This window comes from Sapajus apella, unplaced genomic scaffold (genome assembly GCF_009761245.1).
Source record: "Sapajus apella isolate SASKATOON/1434 unplaced genomic scaffold, GSC_monkey_1.0 scaffold68, whole genome shotgun sequence".
NCBI lineage: Eukaryota > Metazoa > Chordata > Mammalia > Primates > Cebidae > Sapajus > Sapajus apella.
Genome location: NW_022437008.1, coordinates 5,375,761 through 5,388,937, shown reverse-complemented (window position 1 = coordinate 5,388,937; position 13,177 = coordinate 5,375,761). Strand labels below are relative to the sequence as shown.

General features: G+C 55.8%; 1 protein-coding gene and 1 long non-coding RNA gene across 4 annotated transcripts; one reads left to right on the top strand and one right to left on the bottom strand.

Moving 5' to 3' along the window:
* The first annotated feature begins 2,372 nt into the window (after positions 1-2,372).
* KIRREL2 (kirre like nephrin family adhesion molecule 2) lies at positions 2,373-12,892 on the top strand. Of its 3 annotated transcripts, none has more exons than XM_032249487.1 (16): positions 2,373-2,555; positions 3,530-3,776; positions 3,941-4,090; positions 5,141-5,290; positions 5,436-5,596; positions 6,198-6,348; positions 7,017-7,122; positions 7,236-7,384; positions 7,623-7,750; positions 7,836-7,968; positions 8,240-8,340; positions 8,509-8,728; positions 9,195-9,299; positions 9,631-9,740; positions 10,974-11,039; positions 12,440-12,892. In XM_032249487.1, exons 2-16 carry the CDS (start codon positions 3,725-3,727, stop codon positions 12,773-12,775), a joined length of 2,118 nt encoding a protein of 705 aa, XP_032105378.1. In that variant the 5' UTR covers positions 2,373-2,555; positions 3,530-3,724; the 3' UTR covers positions 12,776-12,892. The 3 variants fall into 3 exon arrangements, with proteins under 3 accessions (XP_032105378.1, XP_032105380.1, XP_032105377.1); XM_032249489.1 differs by having other exon boundaries at positions 3,521-3,776; XM_032249486.1 differs by lacking the exon at positions 2,373-2,555 and having other exon boundaries at positions 2,907-3,776.
* Positions 4,480-9,596, bottom strand: LOC116530957. The gene is made up of 3 exons (XR_004260182.1): positions 9,379-9,596; positions 5,035-5,211; positions 4,480-4,650 (listed from the first exon to the last, which is right to left on the bottom strand). It is a non-coding gene; the product is annotated as an uncharacterized LOC116530957 (long non-coding RNA).
* Positions 12,893-13,177: the final 285 nt, after the last annotated feature.

Below are 13,177 nucleotides of genomic sequence, written 5' to 3'. Positions count from 1 at the left end.
GAGAGTGGGGAAGGTGAGAGTGAATCGTGATCTGTAATAAGCACGTGGAGATTGTGCACGTGACAGTGTCTCAAGTGGGAGTGCACGGGGTGTGGGCAGGAGTAAGAGGCAGAGTCCAAGTCTGCCAGCCCGCAGTGTGGGTGCAGCGTGAGCCCAGAGTGGGTGCCCTTTGGCAAGGACTGTGTGAGCTTTCTTCTGTCTCTTTTTCTTGCCCTCTCCCCCATCTCTTCTTTTCTTCTTTATACACACATATATATGTGTGTGTGTGTGTGTGTGTGTGTGTATGTATATACATATATATATCCCTCCCTCTGTCCATCTTGATTTATCTTTCTTTTTTTTTTTTTTTTTTTTTTTTTTTTTTTTTTGTAGAGACAGGGTTTCATCCTGTTGGCCAGTCTGGTCTTGAGCTCCTGACCTCGTGATCCGCCCGCCTCGGTCTCTCAAAGTGCTGGAATTACAGGCGTGAGCCGCCGCGCCTGGCCTATCTTTCTTTCTTTTGAGATGGGATCTTGGTCTGTTGCCCAGGCTGGAGGGCAGTGGCATGATCATGGCTCACTGCAGCCCCAACTTAATGGGCTCAAGTGATCCTCCTGCCTCAGCTTCCTGAGTAGCTGGTTAAAAAAAAAATTATTTTGTAGAGACAGGGTCTTGCTCTGTTGCCCAGGCTGGAGTGCAGTGGTGTGATCATGGCTCACTGCAGCCTCAACCTCCTGGGCTCAAGTGTTGTTTCCTCCTTAGCCTCCTGAGTATCTGGGACTACATGTCCCAATCACCACTCTGGCTAATTTTTAAAATGCTTTTGTAGAGACAGGGTCTTGCTGTGTTGCCAGGGTAGCCTGGAACTCCCGGGCTCAAGCAATCCTCCCATCTCTGCCTCTCCAAGTACTGGGATTACAGGCATAAGCCACTGCACCCAGCCCTTGGCTTGTCTTTCTTTTATTTTTATTTATTTATTTATTTTTAGGCGGAGTTTTGCTCTTGTTGCCCAGGCTGGAGTGCAATGGTGCAATTTCAGCTGACTGCAACCTCTGCCTCCAGGGTTCAAGCAATTCTACTGCCTCAGCCTCTTGAGTAGCTAGGATTACAAGCATTCGCCACTATGCCCGGCTAATTTTTTTGTGTTTTTAGTAGAGACGGGGTTTCACCATGTTGGTCAGGCTGGTCTTGAACTCCTGACTGCAGGTGATCTGCCTGCCTCGGCCTCCCAAAGTGCTGGGATTGTAGGTGTGAGCCATCGCGCCCGGCCAATTTATCTTTCTTTCTCCGTCTGTTTGAAACTCTCTGTATTAAGCGGTTAAATCTCAGTCACTCTTTATTCCACTGTGTCTCTCTGTCTCTACATGTCTCTGTTCTTCTGTTTCTCTGTCTGTTCTCACCTCTGTCACTCCCCTCACCCCAAACTCTGTCTCACACACACCAGGAGCTCCATAAATATTTGTTCTCAGCCACACTGACCGCTCCTCTTTCTCTTACATGTCTCTCCATCTCCAAGTGGCTCTGCTCATCACATCCCTGAATTGTATAACCATATGCTGGCGGGCTTGCCCTCCCTGCACGCACATACACTCGCCTCGGATAAGCTTCTTCTGCCTGCTTATCTCCTGCAGGAATTGGAAATGCTAGTTTTCTCCCCGCCTCCCTGAGATCTCCTGCCCCATCTCATTCCCCAGAAACCAGGTGAAGCATCTGGCTTGAGCCCCCAGCTTCATCCTTGATGCTGCCCTTCCCTCTTCCCTCACATGCTCAACTCCTTGCCCTCCTCCCACCTCCGCTCTCCCAACTGCCCCTTACACCCCCTGGGAAATGGGCTGGGTGCCCAGCTGAGCTGCGGGGGCGGCTCTGTCCTGGGGGCCCTCGCCAGATGGTGTCCCTAGGGGCCAGAGTGTGGAGCTGTCCCTTGCTGGAACCTTTAATTAGCACAAAGCTTCCACCCTCCACCTTGGCTGTTTTCCTTCTTCGAATGCTCCTGGGACTTTGGGTTCTCCATTTTTCCATGCCCAGAGCCCTAGAGAGACAGGAAGGGGAAGCAGTGTCAAGTGTCTGGAAAAACAGCCCGACTACTTGGGTTCCTCCCCAGGACTCAGGAGTTCTGGCCCCATGTTCATCCTATTTCAAAATCCAGGCACTAGACATTCCACATAGAAGCCAGGAGTGTAGGCCTCCAGATCCCTCCCTTCTCAGACCCTGGGATCTCAGTCCCTTCTCTCCAAGGACTCAGGAATTTGGGCCTCTGATCCTTCTGCCCACCCTACCAGCCCCTACACCTCCTCCTACACACACACACACACACACAGAGGACTTAGGACAGATGTTCACCGTCTGATTTCCAAATCCTCCTGGGCCTGTGTGGGGGTGGGGAGAGATTGGTGGTTAAATCCACTGACTCTAAGACTTAAGACCAGATATTCTGACCCCTGTCACCCTCTTCCAAGTGCACCATGCTGCAGGCAGGAGAACTAGGAACTGAGTCTCCAGCCTCTCAAGGAACCAGGGGATCAGGCCATCAGTGTCTCAGCCAGCAAAGGCCTAAACCACCAGTCCCTTACAATCCTGTAAGTCCAACCCCACCCCCAACCCCACCCCGCCATTTAGGGACGCAAGAGTTTGAGCCCAAGAACAGCCAAGAATCTGAATGTGGACCCCCCAGTTCCTACGGGTCCAGGAATGTCAGAGCAGGGTCCCAGCCCCCCAGCCCTCCTTCAGGCTGCTCGGGGTCCCTCCCACCTGCTCTGCCAGCTGCGCAGCGTGGGAACGCCCCAGCTGGGCTGCATGGAGCCGTCAGGACAAGCTGCGCGGTTCCCAGCCTCCCTGCCTGCCCCGGCCCTGCACGGCCGCCTCCCAGCCGTCGCCCGGCAACCAGGCCGAGGGGCCCGGCAGGCCCAGTGGGGAGAGGGGCTGGGTCGGGACTGCAGTGTCCTGGGAAAGGAGGGGCTGGGGGCCTGGATTCCTGGGTCTTAGGACATACTGCAGTTTGCAGCAGTTACAAGGGAACAGAGGGATATTTTGAGGAGGGATTTTGAGGCTGGGGGAGTCGAAACAGGGGTCCCAGCTGTCCCCCAGGCACTGGCATGCCCTCTTCCCGACCCGCAGGCCCGGGGGAGCCCCGGACCCCGCCTCCCCCAGGACGCGGATACTGGCGAGGCCCCAGGGGCTCCCATTTATAGCTCGGTTTCCACTGAGCGCAGTCCCTCCAGGACCTGGGCTGAGCAAGTTTCTTCCACTCTCTCCCTTTCCTCCTCCTCACCCCCATGCCTGCCCCCAAACCCCGGCAGGGCGCAGGTGTCCAACCCAGCCGGGACCCCCTCCTCGAATCCAGGTGTTCCGGCTCCCAGACCCCAATTGAGCTGGGGTCGCCCTCCTGCCGGGGACCCCGCCCTGCGTCCTCCATTCATTCAGTCCCGGCCTCGAGGGTTTCTCAATGGGAAGAGGGCGGAGCTCCGGGGGGCGGATCGGGGCGGGGCGAGCGGGATCTGGCCCTCTTGGGGTCTCCCAGAGACCCAGGGCGCGGAACTGGCAGGCGTTACAGAGCGTCAGAGGCTGCAGATGAGCAGCCTTGGAGGAGTCCAAGGCTAGAGACAGGGGCTCTCTAGGCTGGGGCGAAGAGTCGAGCGCGAAGGGGGCTCCAGACCAGGGTGACAGGAGGCGTGCTTCCGAAAAAGAACTTGGCAGGGAGGCCCGTACGACGGCAAACCTCGTGAACCTTGGGAGACACACGCTCAGGATGCGGGGCCCCGCCCTCCTCATCCTCCTCATCTGCTTCAGAGGGCGCGCAGGTACCTCGCGAGGGGAGCGGAGGAATATGGGGTGTGGGGAGGGGTTGCTTGCGGACTGCCGCTTCACTAGGGAGAAGGGGGCTGGGGCTGGGACTCCTGGATCCTGAATGAGGGGGCTCTAGAAGGTGCTAGGCTCAGCCCTGCTGCCCCCTCCATTCTCCTAGGCCCGTCGCCCCATTTCCTGCAACAGCCGGAGGACCTGGTGGTGCTGCTGGGGGAGGAAGCCCGGCTGCCGTGCGCTCTGGGCGCCTACTGGGGGCTGGTCCAGTGGACTAAGAGTGGGCTGGCCCTAGGGGGCCAACGGGACCTGCCAGGTAAGGCTGTTCTCTCCACGCTGGGACGGGCCGGCTAGGAGTGGAGGTCCTAGGCTCGGCTGTATCTGAAGTTTCTATTTTAACATTTTCAAGTTTGGGAAATGGATGGGCTCGGGTAAACATTTAGAACTCCAGATTTTTGAGCTGTTTCTTTGGGGGTGACCCATAGAGTTTGAGAATTATCCTGTTATTGTGAAATAGTACATAGGCCACGTGCGGTGGCTCACACCTGTAATCCCAGCGCTTTGGGAGGCTGAGGCCAGAGGGTCACTTGAAGCCAGGAGTTTGAGACCAGTCTGGGCAACATAGCAAGACCTTATCTCTACTCTGTGTGTGTGTGTGTGTGCGCGCGTGTGTGTATTTTTTTTTTTTTAAACAAATTAGCCGGGTGCGGTGGTGTGCATCTGTAGTCCTAGTCGGGAGGCTGAGGTGGGAGGCTTCCTTGAGCCCAGGAGTTCAAGGCTACATGGTCAAGCCACTGCAGGGTCTCACCATTGCTCATCAAATGGCTCATTACTGTGGCCATGCTAAAGCCACTGCACTCCAGGCAATGGTGAGATCTGTGGAAAGAAAGAGAGAAAGAGAGAGAGAAGGGGAGAAGGGGAGAGAGAGGGAGAGAGAGAGAGAGAGAGAGAGAGAGAGAGAGAGAGAGAGAGAGAGAAAAAACATAAATGCCAAAAAGTACAGTAAACAAATAAAAGACACGCACACAGCCAATACTCAAGTCCACTGCTAGCTCCCCAGAAGCTCCCCAGAAATATTCCTTTCCCCTGTCATAGCACACCTCTCCCTCACTCCAGAAGTAGTATCTAACCTAACTTTTATGGCAATTATTTTCTTGCTTTCCTTTCTGACTTTATTACCCCCAAGTTTGCAGTGACTCTAGGTTAGGAGGAAGTGAGAGCTTCTCTGGGCCCAGTACACAGTTTCTAATAGTGTCTCACCACCAAGGGTGTGGGCCAGTTTTCCAGTGGGGGATGCTAGGGGTTGGAGGCCTGAGGCCAGGATCACAGAACCATGGCATGCTGACCGCATCCTCCCTGACTCCAGGGTGGTCCCGGTACTGGATATCAGGGAACGCAGCCAAAGGCCAGCATGACCTCCATATTAGGCCTGTGGAGCTAGAGGATGAAGCATCATATGAATGTCAGGCTACCCAAGCAGGCCTCCGCTCAAGACCAGCCCAACTGCACGTGCTGGGTAAGGACCTCGAGCACTTGTCCCCTGGGAGCCCAAGGGGGCAGCCAGTACTAGCTGGGAGTATCAGACCCAGGGAGCCCATGGGAGTGGTCAATTGGAGCTGAGAAGATCAGGATCCATCTCTGACCCCAAATCCACCTTGCAGTTCCCCCAGAAGCCCCGCAGGTGCTGGGCGGCCCCTCTGTGTCTCTGGTTGCTGGAATTCCTGTGAACCTGACATGTCGGAGCCATGGGAATGCCCGTCCTACCCCTGAATTGCTGTGGTTCCGAGATGGGGTCCGGTTAGATGGAATCACCTTCCATCAGGTCAGGTCCAAATTCCTGTGCTAGCCTTTGCCCATTCAGGGAAACTTGGGGTCCACTCTGACCACAGGCTCATCCAGAGGAGAAGAAGACATGGGAGGGCAGGGGTTCAAGGGTTTGGACTTTTGGAATATGATACAGGGGAAAGATTCTAGGGCCAGACCACCTGGGTTCAAATCATGGCTCAGCCACTTGCTAGATCATTGATCTATTAAGTTAGTTAACCTCTCTGTGCCTCAGTTGCCTTATCTATACAATCGGGATAATAACAGCATGCATGTCATAGGGTATTGTGAGAATTAAATAAATTCCCATAAATGCCCAGAAGAGTGCCCAACACATAGTGAGCACTATATAAGTAAGGCAAGTTTGTCCAACCTGTGGCCCATGGGTCTGGACTCCCACATGTGGCCCAACACAAATTGGTAAGCTTTCTTAAAACGTTATGAGACTTTTTGTAATTTTTTAGCTCATCAGATATCATTAGTGTTAGTATGTGTGGCCCAAGACAATTCTTCTTCCAATGTGGTTCAGGGAAGCCAAGAGATTGGACACCCCTGATATAAGGGGTAGATGGTATCACTATTGTTCTCCGTCCCTCCAGACGCTGCTGAAGGAAGGGACCCCTGAGGCAGTGGAGAGCACCTTAACCCTGACTCCTTCCAGCCATGATGATGGAGCCACCTTGGTCTGCCGGGCCTGGAGCCAGGCCCTGCCCGCGGGGAGGGACACAGCTATCACACTGAGCCTGCAGTGTGAGTGCAGCCGGCCCTGGGAAAGACGGGTGTGGGGCCCTGACTCCTGGGTATGAGGAAGGAGGGGACTGTGGTCCCTGGGGAACCAGGAAACTGGAGCCAGGACTCCTGGATCTAAAAGAGCAGGAGAGGACCAAGTATGGTGGCTCATGCCTGTATTCCCAGCACTTTGAAAGGCCACAGTGGGCGGATCACCTGAGGTCGGGAGTTTGAGACCAGTCTGGCTAATATGTTGAAATCCCATCTCTACTAAAAATACAAAAATTAGCTGGGCGAGGTAGCACATGCCTGTAATCCTAGCTACGTGGGAGGCTGAGGCAGGAGAATCACTTGTACCTGGGAAGCAGAGGTTGCAGTGAGCCAAGATAGTGCCACTGCACTTCAGCCTTGGTGACAGAGTGAGACTCTGAGCAGGAGAGGACAGATGGCTGGGGTCCCTGGAGAAAGAGGAAGCTGGGCCTGGACTCCCACATCTGGGAGAGTAGGAGAGGACAGAAGGCTGGCACATTGGGGTACCTGGAGGAACTTGGAACTGAAAGCCTAGACTCCTGGCTCAAAGGGAGAAGAGGACTAGGGGCCCAGACTCCTGGGGTGGAGGAACTAGGGACTGGACCCCTAGGCCAGTGACAGAGGTGTTCCTGGTCCTGACCATCGTTCCACCCTCACAGACCCCCCAGAGGTGACTCTGTCTGCTGAGCCACACACTGTACAGGAGGGAGAGAAGGTCACTTTCCTGTGCCATGCCACAGCCCAGCCTCCTGTCACAGGCTACAGGTGAGGACGAAGACCACCTCTGCCCAGCCCCAAGATGAGCTTGGGAAGGGCTGGGACCAGAGTAGGTGTGCCAGAGAGCAGGGACAACACTAACTGCACCACCACTTCCTCAGGTGGGCAAAAGGGGGCTCCCCGGTGCTCGGGGCCCGCGGGCCAAGGTTGGAGGTCGTGGCAGATGCCTCGTTCCTAACTGAGCCAGTTTCCTGCGAGGTCAGCAACGCCGTGGGTAGCGCCAACCGCACCACTGCGCTGGATGTGCTGTGTGAGCGTGGGCAGGGCTGTGGGTGTGATCAAATGTGGGCGTGACTTTCAGGGCTGTTGGGGCGGCACCTGGAGGGGCGGGGCCGGGAGAGTGGGCGTGGATTATTAGGAGGAGGAGGAGCGTGTGAACTTGGGGCTTATTCTTGCGCCCTAGAGGGTGTCGTGTTTCTGTGGGGCTGATCCTGGGTCAGGGGCTGCATTCCGCCCTGGCCATGTGACCCCTCGTCTCCCTCGTCCAGTTGGGCCGATTCTACAGGCAAAGCCGGAGCCCGTGTCCGTGGACGTGGGGGAAGACGCTTCCTTCATCTGTGCCTGGCGCGGGAACCCGCTTCCACGCGTAACCTGGACCCGCCGCGGTGGCGCGGAGGTGCAACCCTAAATCTGAGGCAGTAGCTGGCGGGGAACCGGGTTTCCTTGCAAATCCGGCTTCTGACGCACCTTCCCTGTCGCAGATGCTGGGCTCTGGACCCACGCTGCGCCTTCGGTCGGTGGGGCCCGAGGACGCAGGCGACTATGTGTGCAGGGCTGAGCCTGGGCTCTCGGGCCTGGGGGGCGGCGCCGCGGAGGCTCGCCTGACCGTCAACGGTGAGAAGGCGGGGCTTCCTAGAGCACCTGGCGGGCCCTCGGATTGGGAGTGAACAGGGGGGCACCAGGCCTAATGCAGTGGGAGTGGCCTGGAAAGAGCTTTATACCAAGCGGGGCATGGAGACTGGACCTAACGAAGGCGAGGCTTTTAGGGGAATCTGAGTTTGGAAACGGCGTGGCCTGATTGGATGAGAGTGCCTTGGCCTGGCCCGGCTTTGTTATAGTCTTTGGGGCAAGACGTCTCCTGAGTGACCCATTGTCTCCATCCCAGCTCCCCCAGTAGTGACGGCCCTACACTCTGCGCCTGCCTTCCTGAGGGGCCCCGCCCGCCTCCAGTGTCTGGTTTTCGCCTCTCCCCCGCCAGACGCTGTGGTAAGGAAAAAATGTCACTCCACTCGTGACCCATCCAGCCGTGATCCCTGACCTCCCACCTGGCCCCCTGAAACTGCTGTGACCGTCTCTGACTTCCCAGACATCATCACTCCCCCTTCTCCCCCACTCCTCAGTCTCCTCAGTGTCCTTCCTCTTTTGTGCCCCCAGGTCTGGTCTTGGGATGAGGGTTTCCTGGAGGCAGGGTCTCGGGGCCGCTTCCTGGTGGAGACATTCCCTGCCCCGGAGGGCCATGAGGGACAGGGTCCGGGCCTGATCTCTGTGCTACACATTTCGGGGACGCAGGAGTCTGACTTTAGCAGGAGCTTTAACTGCAGTGCCCGGAACCGACTGGGAGAGGGAGGTGCCAGGGCCAGCCTAGGCCGTAGAGGTGAGACTCCAGCCTGAAGACCCCAAACTTGGAGAGTCTAAACCCCACAAATACAGGAATTCCCCCAACCGAGGGCTGCCAAACCTCAGACCCTCAAATGCAGAGACCTCCAAACCTTGGAAGTCTCAAAACTGTGGACTCATGGATTTCCAGGACCCCGCAACCACAAATGCCTTCACATTTGGAATCCTAAACTGAGAGACCCCTCACACTGAGGGGCCCCAAAAAAGGAACCTCCAACGATTGCAAAGCAAATTGCAAAGTAAAGGACCCTCAAACTCTGAGACTCCCTAAAGCCAGAGAATTCAAACTCACATACTTGCAAAATTCAAAGACCCAGATTCAAGGGTCTTTGACTCTCCAAATGTGAGAAATTTTCAACCCAGGGATCCCAAACTCAATCCCTGAGCCCCCGTTTCCTGGTTCCCCCTCAGCCTTCTCAGGATGTCCCCTCTGCTCCCTGCAGACTTGCTACCCACTGTGCGGATAGTGGCCGGAGTAGCCGCTGCCACCACGACTCTCCTTATGGTCATCACTGGGGTGGCCCTCTGCTGCTGGCGCCACGGCAAGGGTCAGTGCCTGAGCTCCGCCCCTGCTCCTCAGTCCCCAACCCCACACACACCCTAACCCCACACACCCAGTGACCTGACCTGGCCTTGGGCGCTGGCTGCAGTCCTGTAGGTCACCTTCAGGTTTCCACCCCGGAACCGGGCTTAGCTCTCCTCAAGCCCTAACTCGACCTTCCCAGGGTCACGCTCCTCGGCCTGGGAAGGATTCTCATTGGTTCCCAACAGCCCCACCCGATCCGCCTCGTTGGTTCCCAGTCCTCTCTCTTCCCGCTTATTGGTCTGCACACACCGTCACCCCGCCCATCACTAACTCCGCCCCTCGCTGTTCGTCAGCCTCCGCCTCTTTCCCGGAGCAAAAGAACCTGATGCGAATCCCAGGCAGCAGCGACGGCTCCAGTTCGCGAGGACCCGAGGAAGAGGAGACGGGCAGCGGCGAGGACCGGGTAGGATGCCAGGGTCCCCAGACACTACTGTGCCTCCAGACCCAAGTAATAGCCCAGTCCCAAAAGGGTCCCCAAACTCAAATGGGGCTCTAAGGCTGGGCGTGGTGGCTGACGCCTGTAATACCATTTTGGGAGGCGGAGACACTAGGATCACTTAAGGCCAGGAATTAGAAGCCGGCCTGGGCAGCATAGTGGGACTCCATCTCTACAAAAATACAAAATAAAATAAAAAATGAACCGGGTATGGTGGCACACGCCTATAGTCCCAGCTACTCAGGACACCGAAGTGGGCCTGGAGAGGCAGCAAGGAGCTATGATTGCACCATACACTCCAGCCTGGGCGACAGAGCAAGACCCCGTCTCTATGAATTTTTGTTGTTTTATTTTTTGGTTTTTTGACAGAGTCTCACTCTATCACCCAGGCTGGAGTGCAGTGGCACAATCTCGGCTCACTGCAACCTCCACCTCCCTGGTTCAAGCGATTCTCCTGCCTCAGCCTTCCAAGTAGCTGGGATTACAGGCACCTGCCACCACACCCAGCTGATTTTGTATTTTTAGTAGAGATGGAGTTTCCCCATGTTAGCCAGGCTGGTCTCGAACTTCTGACCTCAGGTGATCCACCCACCTCGACCTCCCAAAGAGCTGGTATTACAGGCATGAGCCACCATGCCCAGCCTGAGGGCTCTAGTCTTAACAATGACCTGAAACCCAAATGTCACCCAAGTCCATTCCCCTGACCCAGTTGTTCCCTAGGCCTAGTATATCCCCACAACCCCCTTTTTTTTTTTTGAGACAGAGTCTTGCTCTGTCATCCAAGCTGGAATGCAGTTGTACGATCCTGACTCACTGCAACCTCCACCTCCCAGTTCAAGTGAGTCTTGTTCCTCAGCTTCCTGAGTAGCTGGAATTACAAGCACCCACCACCTGTAACAATGCCTGGCTAATTGTTGCATTTTTAGTAGAGACGGGGTTTTGCCATGTTGACCAAGCTGGTTTCGAACTTCTGGCCTCAACTGATCCTCCCACCTCGGCCTCCCAAAGTGCTGGGATTACAGGCATGAGCCACTGCACTAGCCTCCCACGACCCTTTTATTGTTCTGAGTGCAGTCCCCAGCTCTGGTGCTCTTACTGTCTCCTGCCTGGCCTCCACTGGCTGGCCGAAGGTCCTTGGAGTCTGGCATTGGGGTGGGGGGATCCTCTGATTATTTCCTCTCACTAAGTTCCCTACCTCAGGGCCCCATTGTGCACACTGACCACAGTGATCTGGTTCTGGAGGAGGAAGGGGCTCTGCAGACCAAGGTGAGTGTTGGGAGGGGTGGGGCTCCCTCCTCTGTATCTCCATCTCTCTCCCACGCCTGTCCCCTCTGTTTTCCTTCTGTTACCCCCAGAACTGGGACCCAGCTCCTCATCCCCCTCCTCCTACCCCCTGGGCCATCTTACCCAGCTCCCAGCTTCAGTTTGCCTATCTGTGGACTCTGCTCACCCATCTGTCCCAGCCCCAGCCTCTGCCCGGAGCCCAGACTGGGGCTCGCTCTGCCTGTGCTCTCCTCATCACTGTCAAGCCCCTTTCAGCCACCAGGTCCTACACTGGCCCCACATCTTCCCAAACCTGTCCTTCCTCTGGGGTCCTATCAGGACAGCCACATTGACCTTAGCCCATCTCCAGGCCACAGCACTCCTCTCTCTCCTCTGCACATGCCATGTAACTAGCACATGCCATCATTTTTCTCTTTTTTTCTGAGATGGAGTCTTGCTCTGTTGCCCAGGCTAGAGTGCAGTGGCACAGTCTCAGCTCACTGCAACCTCCACCTCCTGGGTTCAAACCATTTTCCTGCCTCAGCCTCCCAAGTAACTGGCTAATTTTTTTTTTTTTTTTTGGTATTTTTGGTAGAGATGGGGTTTTACCATGTTGGCCAGGCTGGTCTCGAACTTCTGAGGTCAGATGATCCGCCTGCCTCAGCCTCCCAAATTGCTGTGATCACAGGCATGAGCCACCACGCCCGACCAACATGCCATTCTCTTAGCCCGAAACACTCCTACCTTCCTTTCCGTGTCTACCTAATTCCCTCCTTTATTCCTCCAGTCTCAGCTCAAACATTTCTTGCCCTAGAAAGCCCATGCTTCTGTCATGACAGCCCGATCATTCTGCCTGTGTTCTGCCCATCACAGCCATGACCAGTCTGACCTGGGCTTCCCTATCCCACCCACTATGCTAAGGGCACCCCGATCACAGCCCCCGTCACTGCCTATGCCTTTCCCAGGCACAACCCTGACCCCTCTGGGTGCTGTCTCATGGTTTGTCATTTTTCCCTTGGTGTGGGATCTCTGTGAGGACAGGGTCCACTTCTATCCTAGTGACATGTCTTGTAGCAGCAACACAGGGTGTGACACTGAATCAAAGCCTAGGGGCTGCTGGGCAGGCAAGTGCCTCTGTCCTGTTCCCTCTGCACCTTCCACACCGACACCCCCTCAGGCAGGCCTGTATCCCTCCGTCTCTGCCTTTCTCTGCCTATATCCTCTCCCTTTGCCTCTTGTCACTGTTCCTCCATCTCACTTTCTGTCTCTCCCAGTCCTTGTGTGTCTCTTTTTGTCTCTCTCAAGTTCTGGTCTATTTCAGTGTGTCTCTCCATCAGTGACCCTTCCCCCCGCCACCACCCTGAACCCTCACACACCTAACTGAGTCCCATTTGTCCCCTCAGGACCCAACTAACGGTTACTACAAGGTCCGAGGAGTCAGTGTGAGCCTGAGTCTTGGCGAAGCCCCTGGAAGAGGCCTCTTCCTGCCACCCACTTCCCCCCTTCGGCCCCCAGGGACCCCTACCTTCTATGACTTCAACCCACACCTGGGCATAGTTCCCCCCTGCAGACTGTACAGAGCCCAGGCAGGCTACCTCACCACACCCCACCCTCGGGCTTTCACCAGCTACATCAAACCCACAACCTTTGGACCCCCAGATCTGGCCCCCGGGACTCCCCACTTCCCATATGCTGCCTTCCCCACACCTAGCCACCCGCGCCTCCAGACTCATGTGTGACATCTCTGCAATGGAAGAGTCCTGGGATCTCCAACTTGCCATAACGAAGTGTCCTGATTTCTGAGGAGCCAGGACAAGTTGGCAATCTTACTCCTCTAAAACTGAACACTGCGGGGAGGGAAGGATCATGACAATTGCCAGGAGCATTGGGGATAGTCAGCTCAGCCAAAGGGGATGCCCCAAGTGGGAGCAACATGGCCGCCCAACATGCCCACCTATTCCCTGGTGTAAAAGAGATTCCAGATAGCAGGTAGGCCCTTTGACTAGAGATAGGGACAGGGCAGCAGGTGTTGGGAGTTTGGGGCAGGGATGGGAGTTGTTTCTGGCCACTGAAAGAAGATCTTTCAAGATGACCACCTGCATTGAGAAGAAAGGTAGCATAGGATAGATGAAGATGAAGAG

Coding starts and splice junctions, on each gene's coding strand:
- KIRREL2 (XM_032249487.1), top strand. CDS start 3,725: ATGCGGGGCCCCGCCCTCCTCATCCTCCTCATCTGCTTCAGAGGGCGC. Junction 5,597..6,197: donor ATGGAATCACCTTCCATCAG/GTCAGGTCCAAA, acceptor CCGTCCCTCCAG/ACGCTGCTGAAGGAAGGGAC. Junction 7,751..7,835: donor CCCGCCGCGGTGGCGCGGAG/GTGCAACCCTAA, acceptor TCCCTGTCGCAG/ATGCTGGGCTCTGGACCCAC.